Source organism: Pipistrellus kuhlii, unplaced genomic scaffold (assembly GCF_014108245.1).
Source record: "Pipistrellus kuhlii isolate mPipKuh1 unplaced genomic scaffold, mPipKuh1.p scaffold_m20_p_1, whole genome shotgun sequence".
NCBI classification, from domain to species: Eukaryota; Metazoa; Chordata; class Mammalia; order Chiroptera; family Vespertilionidae; genus Pipistrellus; species Pipistrellus kuhlii.
In genome coordinates, this window is record NW_023425404.1 from 75,736,208 (window position 1) to 75,748,654 (window position 12,447).

A 12,447-nucleotide genomic window follows, 5' to 3' on the forward strand; every position below is an offset into this window, starting at 1 on the left:
CCTTCCCTCTGACAACCACCGCACTGCTGTTTGTGTTCATGAGTTTCAGTTTTATATCCCACATATGAGTGAAATCATTTGGTTCTTAGCTTTTTCTGACTGACTTATTTAATTTAGTATAATGTTCTCAATGTCCATCCATGTTGTTGCAAATGGTGCTTTTTCATCCTTTCTTTGGCTGAGTAGTATTCCATTGTGTATACAAACCACATCTTCTATATCATGGGACACTTTGGTTGTTTCCTTGTCTTGGCCACCATGAATAAAGCTGCAATGAACATAGGGGTGTATATATATCTTTGCGAATACATGATTTTGAGTTTTTCAAATATATACCCAGGAATGGGATTGCTGGGTCATATGGCAATATTCTTAATTTTTTGAGGAATCGCCAGATTGCTTTCCATAGTGGTTGTATCAGTCTACATTCCCATCAGTAGTGAATGAGGGTTTCCTTTTTCCCACAACCTCTCCAACACTTGTTGCTTGTCTTGTTGATAATGGCCAGTCTAACAGGTGTAAGGTGGTATCTCATCATTGTTTTGATTTGCATTTCCCTGGTTGCCGGTGAGGTTGAATATCTTTTCATATATCTATTGGCTGTTCATATGTCTTCTTAAGAGAGGTGTATTTTCATGTCCTCTGCCCACTTTTTGATTGGGTTGTATGTTTGGTGTTGAGTTTTATGAGTTCTTTATATATTTTGGAAATTAAACTTTTGTCAGAGCTACTGTTTGGGAACGTTAACTCCCATCTGGTTGGCTGCTTCTTTGTTTTGACAGTTTCTCTTGCTGTGCAGAATCTTTTTAGTTTGATATAGTCCCATTCATTTATTTTTTCCTTTACTTCCCTTGCCCTTGAGGTCATGTTCATAAAATGTTCTCTGTGACCCAGGTCCATAACTTTGGTACCTATATTTTCTTTTATGCAACTTATTGTTTTGAGTCTTATATTTAGTTCTCTGATCCATTTTGAATTAATTTTTGTACATGGGGACAAAGAGTCACCCAGTTTCATTTGTTTGCATGTAGCTTTCCAGTTTTCCCAGCACTATTTATTGAAGAGACTGTCTTTACTCCATTAAGTGTTTCTAGGTCCTTTGTAAAAAATTATCTGTCCATATACATGTGATTTTATAGCTGGGCTCTCTATTCTGTTGCATTGACCTGTGTATCTGTTTTACTGACAATACCATGATGTTTTGATTATCATAACTCTGCAGTATAATTTGAACTTGGGTAGCATGATACCTCTCAGTATTGCTTTGGTTATTCAGGGTCTTCTGTGGTTCCATACAAATATGATGATTTCTTGTTCTATTTCTTTAAAAAATGGCATTGGGGTTTTTATGGGGATTGTATTAAATCTGTATATTGCTTTGGTAATATGGCCATTTTAGCTATGTTGATGCTCTCAATCCATGAACACGGAATATTTTTCCATTTTGTTGTATCTTTTTCAATCTCTTTTAATAATGCTTTGTAATTTTTATTATATAGATCTTTAACATTCTTTGCTAAGTTTATTTTTATGTGTTTTATTCTTTTGGTTGCAATTGCAAAACAATTTTTTAAATTTCTTTTCTGAAGTTTTGTTGTTATTATGCAGGAAGGCAATGAATTTTTGCACCTTGATGTTGTATCCTGCAACTTGACTGTATTTGTTTATTGTTTCTAATAGTTTTTTCCTGGAGTCTTTAGGGTTTTTTCTTTTTACAGAATCACCCACAAAAAGTGACAGTTTGACTTCTTCCTTCTCTATTTGAATGCCTTTCTTTCTTTCTTTTGCCTTTCTACTCTGGCCAGGACTCACAGCGTTATGTTGAATAAGCTTGGTTAGAGTGGACATCTTTGTCTTGTTCCTGATCTTGGGGGAAAGGCTTTCGCCATTGATTATGATAGTTTATCATATATGACCTTTATTATGTTGAGGCACTTTCCTTCTATTCCTATTTTATTGAGTGTTTTAATCATAAATGGATATTGTATCTTATCAATTTTTTATTGATAAGATAATAATATGATTTCTATCCTTTCTTTGGTTAGTGTGTATTATGTTGATTGATGTGCAAATGTCGAACCATCTTTGTGCCTGTGGAATGAATTCCACTTCCTTGTGATATATTATTTTTTGGATATGCTATTGTATTTAAGTTGCTAGTATTTTGTTTAGGACTTTTGCTTCTGTATTCAAAAGAAATATTGGTTTGTAGTTTTATTTTGTGTGTGTTATCTTTGCCAGGTGTTGGTATCAGGGTTATATTGGCCTCGTAGAATGTGTTAGAAAGTATTGCCTTTTCTTCATTTTTTTGGAAGAGTTTGAAAAGGACAGGTTTTAATTTTTCTTTGAAAAATTTGAGAATGCACTGGTAAAGCCATCAGGTCCTGGACTTTTTTTGAGGGAAAGGGAGGGGTATGTGTGTGTGTAGCTTTTTGATGGTTGTTTTAATTTTCTCACTGCTGATTAGTCTATTTAGATTTTTCCATTCTTCATGATTTAGTTTAGGAAAGTCATATATTTTTAGGAGCATCTATTTTTTTTTTTTTTAGGATATTGAATTTGATGGCATGAAGTCTTTCATAATATTCTAGTGTGATCCTTTTTATATCTGTGATGTCTGTAGTGATTTCTTCTCATTTCTGATTTTGTTTACATGGACCTTTTCCCTTAGTGAGTCTGGACAGGGGTTTGTCAATTTTGTTAATTCTTTCAAAGATCCAGCTCTTTGTTATATTGATTTGTTTTGTATAGTCTTTTTGTTCTCTATTTCATTTAATTCTGCTCTAATTTTTATTATTTCCTTTCTTCTGCTGACTTTGGTTGCTTTTGTTCTCCTTTTGCTAGTACTTTAAGATGTAATATTAAGCTGTTTACTTGGGATTTCTCTTGCTTCTTGAGATAGGCCTGGGATGATATAAATTTCTCTTATTACTTCTTTAGCTGTATCCCAGGGTTTTGATATGTTATGTTATCATTCTCATTTGTCTCTATATATCACTTGATCTCATCTTTTATTTCTTCTTTGATTTAGTCATTTTTTAGTAGTATGTTGTTCAATTTCCACATATTTGTGAGGTTCTTTACTTCCCTTTTGCAGAGGATTTGTAATTTCAATTCATTGTGGTCTGAAAAATATGCTTGGTATAATTTCAATCTTTGAATTTGTTGATGTTAGTTCTGTGACCCAACATATGGTCTATCCTTGAGATGTTCCATGTGCAGTGGAAAAAATGTAAAATCTGATGTTCTGGGATGTAATGTTTTGTAAAAGTCAGTTGGTCTACTGTGTCATTTAAGGCCAATATTTCTTTATAGATTTTTTTGTTTGGTTGATCTGTTTAGAACTGTCAATGGAATATTAAGGTCCCCAACTATGATTGTGTTTTGATATGTTTCTCTCTTTATTCCTGTAGTTGTTTTATATATTTTGGTGCTACCTGGTTGGGTGCATATGTTAGGAAGTGTTATGTTTTCTTGATGTAGTGTCCCCTCTGCCATTATAAAGTGTCCATATTTGTCTCGTTATCTTGAGATCTACCACCTGCTTTTTTTGTGGACGTTATTTGCTTGGAGAATTATTTTCCAGCCTTTTCCTTTGAATCTATCTTTGTCTTTGTTGCTTAAATGTATCTTTTGTAGGCAGCATATGGTTGGGTATTGTTTTTAAATCCATTCTGCTATTCTGTGTCTCTTTATTGGTAAACTCAGATCACTTACACTTAGGGTAATTATTGATGTACTAGAGGCCCAGAGCATAAAATTCTTGCAGGGGGGGGGGGCGGTGTCCCTCAGCCCAGCCTGCATCCTCTCCAATCTGGGACCCTTTGGGGGATGTCCGACTGCCAGTTTTGGACATCATTCTCACAATCCAGGACCGCTGACTCCTAACAGCTCACCTGTCTGCCTGCCTGTTTGCACCTAACCACTTTTGCCTGCCAGCCTGATTGCCCCCTAACCACTCCCCTGCTGGTCTGATTGATGCCTAACTGCTCCCCTGCCAACCCGATCACCCCCAAGTGGCCCCCCCTCATCCCCCGCCAGCCCGATCGTCCACAACTGCCCTCCTCTGGTGGCCATCTTGTGGCAGCCATCTTGTGATGATGTGAAGGTGTTTTGCAAGGGCCACCTAGGCTTTTATTAGTATAGATGAGGATTTCTTATCATCATTTTATCTTTTGTTTTCTGGTAGCTCTGTGCTTCCATTGGTTCTTTTCCTGTATGTTTATGACTGTTGTTTCTGTTTGATGGTGTTCCATACATATTTCTTTTGTTTTCTCTATTTTAAAGCAATATGACCTGGTTTGGGGACTTTTGTGTGTGGTTGACATTAGATTTGTAAGGAATAAAATTTCATATACTATAGTTTTGTTTTTTTCCAACATGAGTGCATGTTGTATGTTTTTGTTGTCACAAATTATCTCTGTTTATGCTGTAAGTTTTTTTTTTTGTGATCTTCCTCATAGTGTTGTAACCTATGATTTTAGTTTCAGATAGAATAACTCTCTTGAATATTTCCTGCAATGGAGTTTTTTTAAATGATAAAATGCCTCAGCTTCTGTATGTATGGGGACATCTTTATTTCTCTTTCATATTTAAAGGATATATTGTAGTATGTATAGCTGGTAATTTCTTTCAGAAGTTTGAATATTTGCTGCTATTCTCTTCTGGTTTATAGAGTTTCTGCTAAGAAGTTGAATAAAATCAGATGGGGTTTCCTTTGTAGGTCACTTCCTTTTTTTTTTACCCTGGCTGCTTTGTGAATTTTTCCTTTGTCATTAATTTTGACAGCTTCATTATCAAGTGCCTTGGAGAGGATCTCTTTCAACTGAGGTAACTAGGCGCTCTGTTTGCTTCTTGGATTCAAGGATCTAGTTCTTTCCATATATTGGGAAGTTCTCATCCACTATTGGTTTTAATAGACTCTCCATTCCATGCTCCCTTTCTTCCTCTTCCACATTGTCTATGATTCCGATATTGCTTCTGTTGATGGAGTCAGAGAGGTCTCATAGAGCTCTTTCATTTTTCTGTATTCTCAGGTCTCTCTCTTTCCCCTCTTCATCATTTTTTGATTCCTAGTTCTGATATCACTAATTTTTTCCTCTAATTGTTTGGTTCTGTTTTCTATGCTCAACAGTTTACTCTTTAATCTTAGTTGCATGCTTCATTTCCAGGATTTCTGATTGATTATTTTAAAATATATTTTATTGATTTTCCACAGAGAGGAAGGGAGAGGGAATGAGAGCTAGAAACGTCGATGAAAGAGAAACATCGATCAGCTGCCTCCTGCACCCCTCTACTGGGGATGTGCCTGCAACCAATGTACATGCTCTTGACCGGAATCGAACCTGGGACCTTTCAGTCCACAGACCGACACTCTATCCACTGAGCCAAACCTGTTTCGGCTGATTGATTATTTTTTAAAGTTTCATTTCTTTTGGCAAAGTACTCATTTTGTTTATTTATTTATTTTCTGAGTGCGCTGAATTACCTATCAGTATTTTCTTGCATTTCTTAGAGTATTTTCAGAACAGCAGTCTTGAAATCTGCACTTTTTCAAGTTTGCTTTCTGGGGATTTTTTATTTTCTTTCTGGTCATCGTCATAACTGGTTCTTCATGGCATTTGCTGTCCTCCTTTGTTTTCACATTTATCTCTAAAGAGGTCTTTCTACTATTCCAGTAGATGGCAATGAGTCGCAAGATTTTTATATCTGTGGTCTCCCAGATTTGAGCCTTGGAGGCTTCCATAGGACAGTATCCACATGCTGCTTGGGAGTAGGGTTTGCCCACCCCTGACCTCTATGGGTTTTGCCCCAATCTCTGCTCCCTCCCTTCCTCCCCTTAATCCCCCCCCTCCCCCCAGATCAGTCACAGAAACAGCAGTTCTACTGCAACAGTTCTCGGTTTACAGATAATAAACTCCTGGAACCAATTCCAAGGACAATGGGCGGTGAGTTTTGGGAGCCTGTTCACTCTGTGATCACTGCTCACTGTCACTGCTCACGGGCATGACTTGGACACTGTTCTCTGGCCTCTTGAAATTTGAAGTTCGCCCTGCTGGGATGCCTTTCAGCAGCTCTCTGTTCCTCCTGCGGAAGGAAGTGCCTGCTACCACCAGTTTTCTTCCCTTTCCTAGCCAGGCTGCATGCTCACTCACAGTTGAGTTGTGAACTTTTGGCTGCAGGGCTGCATCTGCGGGCCAGCTATGCTTTCTTCCCTTACAGTTTCCCCATTTATCCCCCAATGCCCAGCCTTAGGTGTTATTTTGCTTGAATTATAACAACAGTGTCGCACCCTTTCAAGTGTTTATCTACACAACAGCTGTAGTGCTGTTTTCAGAATGTAAATAAATATGCCTTACCTGCAAGCCCATAAGAGCTACTGAAGAGACTTTTCAGAGCAGTGAGAGAGAAATGGACATCAGCTAAAGCAGTGTTTTTCAACCTTTTTTGGGCAAAGGCACACTTGTTTCATGAAAAAAATCACGAGGCACACCACCATTAGAAAATGTTAAAAAAATTTAACTCTGTGCCTATATTGACTATATATAAAGTAATTCTCTTGAATAGGAATCAAATAAACACAAAGAAAGTATTTTATAATTACTTTATTATGAAATATTAAGTAAACAAAATAGTGAAAAATTATAAAATTCTTGTCTTGTCTGCACCTACGGCACACCAGGCAACATCTCGTGGCACACTAGTGTGCCGCGGAACAGCGGTTGAAAAACGCTGAGCTAAAGGAGAAAGCAGGAGGAGGTGAAGATGTATTCTTTTACATTTAAATGAGAAGGAAGTTTTATGGACTCACGGAGACAGTGAAGGGGCAGAGATCCAAAAGAGGAAGGACATTACAGGTTGTACTCAGGTCAGGCAGATGGGATCTGAAAAGATGAAGAAAGGAAATTATTCCAAGACAGAAGAGAAAAAGATGGAAATGAAGAAAGGGATAGATACATGAAAAGTTAAAAGGAGGAAATTGAGGTGATGATTTTTCTTATGTCTAGGTCAAGTGCTAAGAGTAGGGATGGAAAAATGGATGCTGTGGTGGGATATAAACATGTGGAGAAAATGCTAAAATTTTTAAATGAGCACTTAGCATATCCAAATTAAAGCTCATTATTTCTTTTGCAATGTAATAGAATTAAGAAAATGGGCTAAAAGGTCACAGGTTTTTTTTGTTTCTATATAGATGTACTGCAATTAGCTAATTTGAAAGACATTTCTATCTGAAAATTTGAATATTTTTCATTAAAGCCTTTCAAGTATTTTGATTAGTTTAAATGGGTTATTTTTTATGTTATTTTCTGATGTCAATGAAACTCTATTAACAGCACAGCAGGACAAAACAAAGGTTGGTTAAAATCACATTAGATATTATCATTGGAGATTTTCTACTACCTAAAAGCTGCCCAGTATTCCTTTCAGGAAAATTATAGGAAATTGGTCATAAATTAGTCTACAACTTTAAGTTTAATTTAAGACTTCAAAAAAATAATCTTTATAATTTAGGAAATGTAGTTTCTAAGTTTCTAAACTCCTCATGTAGAGCCTGCTTAAGCACTGGCTCTAGGGTAGGCACTTTGTGGGATGTGCTGAGATCAGACAGGGAATGGTCTTCTTGCTGTGTATGGACAAGATCTGTCTGTGAGGAGGGCTATGTGCTCAGGATTCCTTTTAACGTTTGAGGTTTTACTGTCATGTTAAGTAAGCAGTAGAAAGAAACATTCTCAGCCCTCTCTCTCTTTTCACCTTGTAGGAAGCTATGAGACTGTTTAAAAAGGTTTTGGATCTCTGTTGTCATCCGAATGAGAAAGGATCGAATGCCTTAGAGGCGTCAGTGGACTGTCTGTATAACTTGGGTCTTTGTTACATGGATGAAGGCAACTTCCAAACGGTATTTTATATATTTAGGAACTTAGCTTACTTTTAGAAAATGATTGCATTTAGTTCTATTTCTGAAGGTTACTTCTACAGGAAGTGACCAATACAGTAGACCAATGCTTCTTATAAGGCGTGGCTTGTTACAGACAATATGCATCCTGCAACACCTACTGCATTGTTTTATTTACCCAACATGTTTGTTTTATTTGATGCTTATTTGTCAATAGTATTGTAAAGACTAATGTATGTTTTTCACCCAAACAATCTAACTGTAAGAAATTATTATAGCAAAATAATTTCATCACATTAATATAAATTTACCTATTAAATTTAAGTACTTTAAATTGAGTGATTCATTCTAATGTAGAATAAATGGAAAATATTAGCACACTAATTTCTCTTAATGATGACTAAAAATTCAAAGATTGAAACTGGTTACTTAGATAGCCAGGATATCATTGAAAACCAGTTGAGTCAATATTTACATACTTATCTAATATTTGGCTATTTTACAGAAGTCTCCATTTCAAAATTGTCCAATATGTAAAATAAGTGTTATTTTCTAATGGCTAATGTTGAATATTTCACAACTGTATCTTTACACACACACACACACACACACACACACCATTCCTATCCTTATATTCATAGGAGTGGACAGTGTCTAAAATTTGCATCTCAAACCTTGAAACAGAGTTGCACCTGATTAATTGTTCTATTAAGAAATTCTAATAAGATTAATTACAATTTTTTTCCATGATTTTAACCCTTTCAACCAGCATTAAAACTAACTTTGCTCTACTATGTTGGGGAAAATTTGGAGTTCTATCATTCTCAAATTTCATAGCTATGCATCTGCTATGAAATGTTTGGGCCCTCCTGGAAAACAAGTGTGCTGGTTGTGACTTCTTTGAAGGAACACAATATGAAGAATAATGATTAAATTTACACGCAAAATTATTGAAATCTAACAACGTGGACTATGTGAACATTAATCTGGGAATAAGGGGCTAGTAAATTATAATACTAAACCTGACTAGTTAATAAGTATTACTTCTGTTTGCTCCACAAGTTTCACTGGGAAAAATGTATTTAAAATGACCAGAAAAAGATGGAAAACTTTCAATAGCAGCTATACTATAATTTATTAGCATTATAAATTAACAAATTCTGCTTATTAAACCATTTGTGTTGTAACAATATGCTCTTCTAGGCTTTTGATTATTTTAGCAAAGCTGTGAAAATAAATCCCAGTTTTGCAGAAGGCTTCCACCAACGAGGGCTTTGTAAAATAAAACTCCAGAGGGATAGCTCAATCCTGGATTTTAACCGTGCAATTACGTTCAATCCACAGCATTATGAGGTATTTAAATGAACAGTTCTGGTGATTTAGAGAAGTTGTTATAGATTTGCTAAAACTATTAAATCCTTCATATGCCATTGTTATTAGTAGCAACAATTGATTACTTATACTTACTTTTCATATAATTGTTTTAATAATGCATATATCTGTTTTTCCCTTTGAACTAAAAATATTATCTCCAATAGGAATATTACATATGTAAGTGTTTTATAAATTGTGATGTATATAAATATTGTTAACCTTTTAATGTATCTATTACTAATTATAATTTTATATACTATATTATTAATTTTATTTATCTTGTTTTGCTATTGCATTTATTTCTTACTTTTAAGAGACTAAACAGATAACACAAAATTTAATAAATGAAGTTTTATTGGATCCTGATTTTAAAAGTCTATAAATTTTAAATATGGAACAAATATTAAATCTTTTTAGTGAAATACTATTAATGTTCTTATTATGGTAGTGTGGTTGTACAAAAAAAATGTCTTCTTCAGAAGAGATGCATACTGGAGAGCTGTGGTGAATTGTCACAATGTCTATAACATATTTTTTAATAGTTCAGGGAAAAGTTGATGCAATAAATATTGCAAATATATTAATAATTATTTAATCTAAGTGGTAGGTATATGGATGTTCATTGTACTATTTCAATTATTCTGTATGTTTGGAAAAATCCTACATTTTATAACATCTTTGGGTGGTATAGATTTGTTCAAAGTATCCTATCTTTTGGTATAATTAATGCTTTCACTATAACACACATTCCTGTTTTCCTCTTCTCTTTCTCTGAAAAGGCATATTTAAACCGAGTAGCCTTCTATGGGTTGAAAGGCAGATACTCCAAAGCAATCTTGAACTGTAACGAGGCCATCAAAATTTATCCTCAGAGTGTGCGAGCTTACATCTACAGAGGTGTTCTCAAATACCACAACAGGGTAGGTGACTTCCTGTCTTGTTTACAGAAAACAGAGTGAGTGATGCTTAGATGCCAGTAGGGACGCACTTCCTTTTTTTAATTCTTGAACTAAGTATCAGCACAGTGTTAAGGGCAAAGCTGCATGGGACACCTTACACTTCCACAGTACATCAAAAGGCTTACAAAATAGTGGGGTTTTTTTTTGTTTTTTGTTTTTGGACATTTACATTTTAAATAACACATTATTTAGAAAGTAACATATTATTCATTGTAAAGAATTTGGAAATACAAAGAGGGAATAAAGAAGACTAAAGTCACCTATTATCTCACCACCAACTGAAGATTTCTGAGAGCATTTGATGTATTTGCATTGTCTTTTTTTATTCTAATAATATATGGAATATATTTTCCAAAGTGGGATTATGCTACTTATCTAATTTGTATTGTGCCCTGCTTCTCACACTTAACCTTTGAGGATACCATTTTCAATGACTGAAGAATATTCTATCATAGTTTATTTTTTATCACTTGATTGTTGGACATTTGAGTTTTTAATTTTTTTCACTATTTTACACATTACAGTTACTAGTATACACACTGAGAACCGAGTCATTGCTTGAATTTATAGTTTATTCCTAAAGAGAAGTTAGTAGGTCAAAAGGTGTGAGTAGTAGCACTGATATCCAATGCTTCATGGAATACTTTATTTTTCTTACTTTTCTTTTCTGAACCTTTTTTGTAGCTATTTCATATGAAATATTTTGCAAATAATGCCTTAAAGCGAAAGTAAGACCTTGTATTATGTATTAATTCCATGAAAATTACTATCTATAGAAACGGATGACATAAGGTATTAGAGAAGCATCAAAGAGGAAGCAAAGGAGAGTGTAGGTAGAAAACATGACGGTTAGGGATCTGACAGTATGAATGACAGAAGCAAGCATGCTCTGGTGGATGTTTACTGGAGGAACATGACTTGCTTCTCTTTTACCAATAAGAAGTGTAATTTTCTCAACATTGGCGATAAGATAATAATCTAAATTAAAATTCTTAATATATTTAATTTTATTTGCAAGTAACAGAAACTACAATAATAATTCCTACTGAGAGATTTTCTTAATTAACTTGGTGAAAGATGAGCTTGATTGTCTTAATATCACAGATGCTGCACAGAGTGTTCCAAAAAGTCTGATAGAATCAATAATTTTTTTTACAATTAAATGTCAGTCCATTATGACTAACCCTTCTCACCTAATTATTTTTTCCTTTGTAGACCTGTAAGCTAGCGATTACAGATTTAACTACCGCTATCAACATGGACAAAAACAGTTATGTAGCATTTTATAACAGAGCATTGTGTTACACCAAGATAGGCGAACTTCAGATGGTAAGATGACCAAATGTTAAAGTATTTGTAAACATACGTAAAACACGAGTAAAATATTTTTTATTATCTCTGTTGTAATTTTGAAAAATAATTCTTTTGAAAATATGCACATACCACATGCACACACACACACACACACACACACACACACACAAAACTTGAGAATCCAAAAAAATCATTTCACACACACACACAAAACTTGAGAATCCAAAAAAACCATTTCAAAAGACATTATTTTTATAGTGCTCACAAAATTGTCTTACACAATCTCAGCAGTGTCACACAAAAAATTGATTTTATAATGTTTACAAAAGCATTTAAAGTCATGTATAAATTAAGATACATTACATAATTCTCATTAGGGTAAATGTTTCTACTTATACATTGTTTGCAGTATTTTTAAGCAGTGATTGTTAGCAATACTGTTACTTCAGAATTTGCTGAGGTATTTTTTGCACAGTGTTCAGGCCACAGATGCCGTAGTTTTGAATGATGGTTTCCAGTTATGGGGACCAGTGACCAGTGACAAGTACTGCTGTGCTTTTTGCAGGCCTAGCTGATGGCTGCAGCAATTCTTTTCCCCTATTTGCCTTGTATTGCTACCTGTGCAAGCCATTTTTTTAGATTTTTCTAATCTTTCTCCTCTTCCTCCGTTTCTTTGTCTGTTTGGTCTTTTTTCCAGTCAAGATTCCTCACTGGGCAGCAGCTGGTCTGTGGTCTTCTTAGTGTTATGTCCCCTCCCCTGGTTTCTCTTCCTCTGTTGTCCTTTTGTCTCCCCTCCTTATTTCTATCCAGGTCCACAGCCACTGAGGCATTCCTTCGGTAGCCGAGGTCACATGCCAGCTGTTGGACATGCTCACCGATGTCCTGGAAACATGGGCAGTCAAATCT

The 12,447-nt window shown here is 35.0% G+C and overlaps 1 protein-coding gene across 1 annotated transcript in view; it reads left to right on the forward strand.

Annotated features, from left to right (window-relative positions):
* TTC6 (tetratricopeptide repeat domain 6) overlaps positions 1-12,447 on the forward strand; it is a 185,829-nt gene that overhangs the window by 144,354 nt on the left and 29,028 nt on the right. The window contains exons 21-24 of the mRNA XM_036452372.2: positions 7,760-7,897; positions 9,098-9,247; positions 10,048-10,188; positions 11,443-11,556. Of these exons, the coding sequence (XP_036308265.1) occupies positions 7,760-7,897; positions 9,098-9,247; positions 10,048-10,188; positions 11,443-11,556 (543 nt within the window). The remainder of the gene's footprint in view (positions 1-7,759; positions 7,898-9,097; positions 9,248-10,047; positions 10,189-11,442; positions 11,557-12,447) is intronic.